General features: G+C 38.0%; 1 protein-coding gene across 1 annotated transcript; it reads left to right on the top strand.

Annotated features, from left to right (window-relative positions):
- Nucleotides 1–689: 689 nt before the first annotated feature.
- Nucleotides 690–7,422, top strand: LOC124171213. The gene is made up of 6 exons (XM_046550354.1): nucleotides 690–786; nucleotides 4,606–4,749; nucleotides 4,900–4,986; nucleotides 6,237–6,466; nucleotides 6,661–6,820; nucleotides 6,950–7,422. The coding sequence occupies exons 1-6, from the start codon at nucleotides 690–692 to the stop codon at nucleotides 7,078–7,080; spliced, it is 849 nt and encodes a 282-aa protein (XP_046406310.1). The 3' UTR covers nucleotides 7,081–7,422.
- The last annotated feature ends 967 nt before the right edge of the window (nucleotides 7,423–8,389 follow it).

The following is an 8,389-nucleotide window of genomic DNA, read 5'->3' as shown; positions in this document are numbered from 1 at the left end:
CTTCATCAGATTATGAAGATGAAGAAGTAGATGGTGCATTCTAAGATATAACAAAATTAATCAAACAGGTGAGAGAGGAAGAAAATCTAATTATTTTACGTGACTGGAATGCTATCATCGGTAAAGGTGAAGATGGAATGATGACTGAGAAATATGGATAAGGAAACTGAAATTGAAGAAGAGAAAAGCTTCTTAAATTCTGCACTGAATACAGGCTAGTGGTTGCCAACACTGTGTTCAAAAATCCAACGGAAATAGCTGAAGAAGTTCTTGGTAAAAGAAAAGTTGTCATAAAAACAATGTATCACGCAGGAAGCCTAAGAATTCATTGAAGAAATAAGAAAGTATTGGACTGTTAAAACAGACAAAGGGCAGAATAGTTCAAAGAAAATAAGAAGCAAGATATGTCATAAAGCGAGAAAGGCTAGAGTAGTGTGGATGAAAAATATCTGTGAAAATGTGGGGAACAATCTTGTACATCTATAAGTAGAGGCTACCGATAGGATAGTGAGGAACCACTTCAAGGGAAGTAAGTTGTAATACCCTTCGGGAAAGACATGGAGAACTAATGATTGAAAATGGAGAAGAAGTGAAGAGATGGAAAGAGCATCTGGAATATTTGTACAAAGGAAACAGCCTAAGATCAAATGCTATTGAAAACGAGAGGGAAGTAAGTGGTTAAAGATGACATGGGAGCCCTAATTTTAAGATCAGAATTTGATGTGGTTGTAAGAGACCTGCGGGTGAATAAGGCATCTGGAATTGACAATATTCCCATGGAGCTAAGTAAAAATACTGGATAAAAGACATTGAACCAGGGTTACAAAATCATAAAAGAAATGTATATGCAGGCAAGATACCAAATGACTTTGAGCATAAGATTATAATACCATTCCCAAGAGGAAAAGAGCGGAGAACTGTGAAGAATTTAGGATTACACGCCTGAGAACTCGTGTGTTGAAGATACTGACACGGATCATCTATACAAGAGTAGAAGAAACAGCTGAAGAATACTTGGATGAGGACCAATTCAGATTTATAAAAGGCAAAGGCACAATGGGAGCAATATTGGCCCTTCCCAAGTAACAATGACCGTTGGGCCTCGGTTGGGGAACCGTAGTCACGGTTGGCTCATTGTGGGTGGATATGCCAACCAAATTCCGCTGTTGGCCCAACGCAGATATCGTTCGTTGGCCCAACGAAACGGTTTATGCTGTTGGCCCAACGGAAATCCCCAACGATGGCCCTACGAAATGGATTATCATTGGGCCACCGTTGGGACATCATACCATTTTCTCACTTTCCGCCATGAGCGCTGCAAAAAAAATTCCGACAAAATTTACTGCATTAACGGCATGTCGCAGTTTTTCCCAAGATTTTTATGAAAAAATTTCCATAATTGACTTTCTAAGGGAGCCGTGTATGAATTTTTTCTTTCACTAGAATATCCAGTCTACTTGGATTAAATTTCAAAATAAGAATATATATAGCCGACGGTGCTTGATTCACACGCGATATTTAGAAACAAATACTGCCGCGACTGCCGCCGATTTTTTCAAGTGAAAGTCGAACTTAACCAATCGATACAACGATTGAATCGACACCTCACAATCGAAAGAATCGGAACTCAATAATCGAACACTATCGATAGTCGATTATTTTCAACCATCCGACATCATTACTACTCCGCAACTCAATTACAATTACTCCACAACTACAATGAACACCGCTGTTTACGTGGCAAAGCAAATATATGACATATATTAACAGCATGCGGCTACGTCGTCTACCGCGGTCTGATGTTTACGCGGCGGAAACTGAGTTTTCGTTGACAACTCTCGTCGCGTAAACTGAAGCACGAAACTTACGCGGCGGAATGTTCGAAATGGCTTACTGAATAGACAATGGCTTAATGACATCAAAATTAATGGTAACCTAGGTGTGGCATTACCTTAGCAACGTTAAGAGGTTTTTCGTATTTTATATTGTTCATACTTTTTTCTTACCCTAGCCCTGATGATGATTTAAAAATAAATCGAAACGTTGGCTGAAACTTGTTTTTAAAATTGAACTAAACTCCAAGAAATTTCATATCGTATAATAAACAAGGTCAACAAAAGAAAAGAATAATAATAATTACTGAATAGCAACAATGTGATTTTCGCGATCCCGTCACGAAATCTTTCGTCTTCGCGACCGCGTAAACAATTACTGCTGTTCAACGTGGACTTCATTTCGCGACGTGTTAGCTGATGCGGTAGCGTGGTGTTTTAGGAATACATCTTGCCTTAGCAATAAGGAAAGAGGAAGAAAAAAGATCGAGTATTCCTGCACTCATTTTTCACACGCGGAAGAGGATATATTGTAAACGGTAAGTAATTGTATGCATGTTAATAACGCATCCGCAGAGTAGCATTTCAGTCACGTGGGTTAATCCACAACTATGGCCGGTTTTTTGTAATTTTATGTGTATTCTGTAGCGTTTCAGTGCTGGAAATATTTCCATGATTTGGAATCAAAATTGTAGTGATAAGTGTTGAATCTAACTAATACTTGTCTTACATCGAATTTGGTGAAATTTAAGCATGGCACGTCGTTGGGTTTTGTAAAAAGATTTGATGCTCTACTCTAGTCTTCGGTATACGGTGTATTTTCGTTGGTTAATATAAGCGAGTTTTCTTGAGATATGCAAGTTTTTTTGTTGCCAGATTCGGTAAGCGGAATGTATAAGGTGGTGGAGTTTAGCAATGACCACTCCATTGGCATTGTCCATGCGGAGTGGCTTACTCCTAAAAAGAGGCATTGCCTATGGCCTCCTTATAAAGTATCCTCCCGTTATAATAAGTCGCTAACAGAAGGAGAAATGCCGAATGATTCGTGGGATGTTTACCCGATCCATCGGACTTTTTATTCTACTGGTATGTATTTTTGTTAGTCTACACCATATAAATATTTCCAATTATCTTGCTACTTTTTCTGAAAAAGATTTAGGGGTCAGCACAACATAGGTCTCTTCAGTGTGCACAGAAACTGCTGTTACTATGTACTAATGTTCGTTTATATAATCAGAGTGGTCATTTCAACGAAAATTCTCATATTTGGATTTCAGTGAATAGGGTAGTTTCCTTCATCAAAGAAAACGAAAGGCATTGATTGCGATTCGTTACCCACCATCACTGTATTCATAATATACAAGTCATTTCGTTTTAGACATACCGATTTAGACGAATGGCAATGGTCCATTTTTATCCTCATTTGAAAAGGGCCAGATTGGCGCCCATGCGATGTCACTCCACGTGACGTCACAGGGACCTAGTTTCTATGCGAGAAGATAGGAGTTATATATCGTCTGAGATTACCAACGCATGCATGAGGCGCAGAGCTCAGGGAAACATGTCTTAATAATCACTTATTAAAACTGGCTAAGGTCGGAAAGTTTTCTTCGTTTGATAGGGTATTAATAATCCTTATTTAAGCCAAGTGCTACCAGCCAGCAGGGTACTCAGCTACCCGCTAGCAGCCTGCGTCGTATCAGCGCTAAGCCTCGCCTCAAGGTCACTTCACAGGGCGGCAGCGGGAACCACAAATGCGTCACACGGAGAGATTTATCCCGGCATTATTCATACTTACCCGTCGCGTTTCCGCGCGCTTGAAAATTTCCACTTTTCATTTAATCGCGAAAAATAGATATCGTCATTTAAAAATTTAAAAGCGTGAAATACATACTCCAGGAGTAATAATCTTTCGATTTAGGCAATAAAAAAATGATAGGAAACCACCCTATTCTCAGGGATATCAGATTTTTGCTGAGGGTACTTAGTTTAAGCAGTTAAGGCTTTCGTTTACTGCTTAGTTGTGACCATATACGAGCTTTATTTTCCAAGGGAACTCATTCCTGATGTTGCTTCGAGCAATGGCCGCGAAAGCTTGAATATTATAGACGCGCAATACGTAGCAGCACTGTAATTTGCGTTGGATATCAAATTTTCACAGGTCACATGTTTGCCTACAAATTAATGCAGTGATTTGAGCAGCAGTACCTCACCTTAAAGTTCTTATTACGTTAAGTAGTAAAATTCCCAAATTTTTTATTTCGAAACTGCAAATAACGTCGTTATTAATGTTCCGTCGTACTTTTCCGTAACATTCATTCACGTGGAATTTGATCTTGATCCTTTATTCTCTTCATCCGCCCTACTTTTGCGACCTGTTCTTGTGATTGGCTGATACATGTTCATCAAAGAATCACGATAAGCGAATTTATGATTTACTTTTTGAAAATACATAAACCTTCTTAAATATATGAATCAATATTGTAGAAAAGGACCGTAAAGTAGATCGTGGAAACCTCCATCCTGCGAACAATGATGCTACTTTGATTGACTGGCATCTGTAATCGTAGGTGTATTTGGCAAAATTGTTATGAAAAATGTGAAGAGTTGATTGGAATGCTGTTGGCTAACCATTTGTTCAATCGTCATTGAAGAATGTCTTCCTACGTACGACATGTGTATAATTAATCTTTCGGTGATGATGTTTCTCTTACTATTTTAGATGAGTTATCTATAGCTAGACAGAAACTCAGGCAAGCAGAAACTTAATCAGAGCTGCTATCTGACTTTGAAGAGACAGGGAAGCGGAAACGAAGGAGAGCCGAGAGGTTTTCTCCAAGCGATAGTGACAGTGAGGACCAGACTCCCAGGAACATCATTAAACACTATCCACGGCCACCCACTGTGAATGATTCAGGTAATGTAAATGCCTATGTTTTTAATATGATGATTTACATGGCAGTAACATTCATGGGTATTATTTTAATGAATTGTTTTACTAGTGTGGAGGACTTATAGTAAGTAAAGGCTATACTTATTAATTTTTCTAATTTTTATATTTTTGCAGATGACGTACCTTCTCCAGAAACTGGTAGTGTGGGTGAGGAATCACCTTTAAATACTGAGAGGGAGGCAGAATCTCTAACTTCACCAGGTAAATATTTCTTAGAGAAAAATATCTGTTCTGAAACTATACTAGATCCATGATGTTACTCTCTTAAATATTTGGATGTCACCTTGCTGGAAACTGTTGTGTAGTTGAAACATTCCAGAATAATGGGGAGCACGCATGAAATTTGTTCATCAAGCTAGTTAGTCTCATTGAATAGAAAAATTTCTCACGATTCCAAATATATGTCAAAACTCTCCTAGTACTCCACAAACATCAATAAATGCTAATTGAAAATGATTTAATATCTCTTGAAGTCACGCGACCTGAAACGCCTTCTGACTTCTTGGCACGGTACAATGGACACTTCGCTAAGAGAGTAGAGTGGTAAAGCCTTGATTAGAAAATATGGAAGCAAAAATCATCGACGTGCTTTGTAGTAGTTCCTAAAAGGACAAATTGACCACAGAGGGATTTAAGAAAGCACAATACCTCAGTTTACTTTTGGTCGACTTCCTTATGGTGGCTGATTTTCTGAAAAACAGCGATTGCTTCATCACTAGCGCGATGCGGGAGTATAATAAGGCTGGTAAATAATTATGCAATCAATGAAAATTATTTTACAAACGTTTTTACATATTTATTTATCGTCCTTCAAGATTTAATGTATCCATTGCTAGCTGAAAATCTATCTAATGTGTCTGAAGTTCTGTTTTTAAAGACTCATAACTCAGCTAAAAAGCATTATTATTTTCCGCAAAACTTTCGGAGAGTACATTTGAGGCAGGGACCTTCTTATTCCAGTAATTTTAAAAAATATGCATGTTCCCCATTGTCAGAACACAGTTACTGTGTAGTTCCCAAAGTCAAGTTTCAGCAAAGATGCCACCTTTTGCCATTATAGAAATTACAAAAACTTAATGAAATGTCATAATTAATGCTGTTACTGAAATTTTCTTGTGAAGTTTCCCAGGCTAACTTGGTGGAGAATGTGGAAATACAATTTTGTTTTTCATAACCACTCTTTACAAATCTAATAGCTCTATGTTTCAATGTAATTAACTGTATGTATAAGCAAACCTTAAGGACCACACACTAGTAGTAGGGTCTAGCAAGAGCCTTGTCATATCTCTCATTTATCTCTATCATTTTTCGAAGTAATCTCATTGCAAAGGACTCAAGTAAATTTTTAAGAAGGAAGTCTTAGTACCCGAAAAGTGTAATTTCAAGTGTGTACTATAGTGGAAGAGCTACTGTTAATTAGCTTAAATCATGATATGTTCCCATTTTTTCAGTGGCTTCGCCTTCTTCACCTGGATTAGTGGCCATTGCCAGATATTTGGCCAAACTAGATAAGAAATTGGACGAGATATTGCAACATCAACTCGAATCCAAAAGCCCTACAGTTGTTGTTCCCAGAAGAATATGTGTGGCTGATACATTGAAGCTGCCTTGTGACAGTTATGATGAAGTTATGAAGATAGAAGAATTCTTAAAAGATGATGGTGATGATGTAACAGATTTTGTAAGTAGATATACATAATTACATTATCAGCATTTTTCATGATTGATTTTGAGTAATTAATATCACTCGGATTAAACACCTGTTTTTTTTTGTAAATAACACTTAGTCAACTGTCTCATCAAAAACTGATTACTGCCATTTAAGTAAATGTATGGCTTCTTTCATGGGCTGATTTTATTGGTTTTGTGTTTAAGGAACACTGGCTGAGCCTTGTAGGAGGCAAAAAAGTAGAGCACATTGTTCGGCGGATGTTGGAAAGGTTATTCACCAATAGGATTGCAGCCGAGTACAACTGGACGGGTAAAAATAGTAAATACCCATTGAAAGACCTGAAGCTTATCAAGGTTATTTATAGTAAGTGTAATTGGTTTTAGGAAAATAATTCTAGTTTAATCCTTGCTGTGAGGAGTTGTAACTTTATTGGTATCATATACTACTATAGTTAGTTTATTCTCCTGCTTGAAATTCACATTTTTATTACAGGAGCTGTGAGAAGGAACCATAAGACATTGGATGTCACAGATGATGAGATAAATACGATTTGCAGCAATTGGTTCAGGTTCACCAAGGATCGTGATGGAGGACGAGAGGCAAGGCGTAAGAAAGAGGCCTGATGACTTGAACCTCTGTAGTTACAGTGGTTTGTCCCTACGTTCCAAACGTCGAACTGTTGCTAATGAAGTAGGGAAAGTGCTTCAGGAATTGGGGGCTTGCAATACAATAGTAAAACAGGTGGATGATAATGGAGTTGAAAGTAATTTTGTACATTTTAGTGTGCATTCAGATGAGTCGATACAGGTGGATGATGGTGTTATAAATAATTCTGTAAATATTAGTGTGTCTGCAGATGAGTCTTGTTATAATAAATCATCATCCAAATCTGAAACAAGTGAGTTGGAGAGTGATGATAGTTATTCCACCCCACCCATCCCATGTGACGAGAATTTGCCTGAGAAATTGAGTGTGTGGAGTATGACTCATAATATTCCTACCAATGCTCTGACTGAGCTTTTACACATATTGCAGCCATATCATGAAATTTTGCCCTTGGATGGTCGTACTTTATTGCACACCCCTAAGTCCGCTCACAACATAACTGCCTGTTGTGGGGGCTCCTTTGCATACTTTGGTGTGAAAGGGAATGTGTTGAAGAGAGTGGCCTCTGGTTTGGTACCTTGTAAGTATCCCTACGTCAAGAAATTGGCTTCTATATACAGTGATATTTTAACTGTTACTGTTAGTGTTGATGGTTTGCCCCTTTTTGCAAGCTCTACAAAATCTTTTTGGCCTATCTTAGGGATCCTAGATCAAGCCGTTGACAAAGTGCCTTTTGTAATTGGTATTTTTTATGGACCTGAAACTAAGCCAAGTAATTCTAATGAATTTTTAAAGATGTTTGTAGATGAATGCTTGATACTGCAGTCAGAGGGAATTATAGCTAATAATAAGACTTATTCATTTCGTGTAAGTTGTGTTGTGGCTGATGCTCCAGCTAGATCATTTGTGAAATGTATTGCACCTCACAATTCACTCCATGGTTGTGAGAAGTGTGTTCAAGAAGGTGTATTTGTGGGTCGAGCTACCTGGCCTTACTCTAATACCTTGCAGCTGAGGAAAGACAGTATCTTCAAAAATCTTGGCTACGAGGATCATCAGCGTGACAGAAGTAGGCTTTCTGATTTGGATCTAGGTTTAGTCACTCAGGTGCCCTTGGATTACAAGCACCTAATATGTTTAGGTGTCATGAAAAGGCTAATCCGGATTTGGGTAGAGAAAGGCCCAAGACATTGTAGACTGGGGTCAGTTAGCCGAGACGAACTTTCCAAGAGATTAGTATCATTATCTAAGTTTATCCCTAAAGAGTTTTCACGTAAACCAAGGTCACTTAAATACTTCAAATTTTGGAAAGCAACTGAATTAAGA

The sequence above is a fragment of the Ischnura elegans genome, chromosome X, assembly GCF_921293095.1.
Source record: "Ischnura elegans chromosome X, ioIscEleg1.1, whole genome shotgun sequence".
Taxonomy (NCBI): Eukaryota; Metazoa; Arthropoda; class Insecta; order Odonata; family Coenagrionidae; genus Ischnura; species Ischnura elegans.
The sequence above is the reverse complement of the archived record's forward strand: the minus strand, read 5'-3'. Positions and strand labels throughout refer to the sequence as shown.

Bases quoted from the DNA above. Each gene is read 5' to 3' on its own strand.
- LOC124171213 (XM_046550354.1), top strand. From the start codon at position 690: ATGGGAGCCCTAATTTTAAGATCAGAATTTGATGTGGTTGTAAGAGAC. The intron at 6,467-6,660 runs GTAAGTAGATAT...TTTGTGTTTAAG, and splicing joins GTGATGATGTAACAGATTTT to GAACACTGGCTGAGCCTTGT. The intron at 6,821-6,949 runs GTAAGTGTAATT...TTTTTATTACAG, and splicing joins GCTTATCAAGGTTATTTATA to GAGCTGTGAGAAGGAACCAT.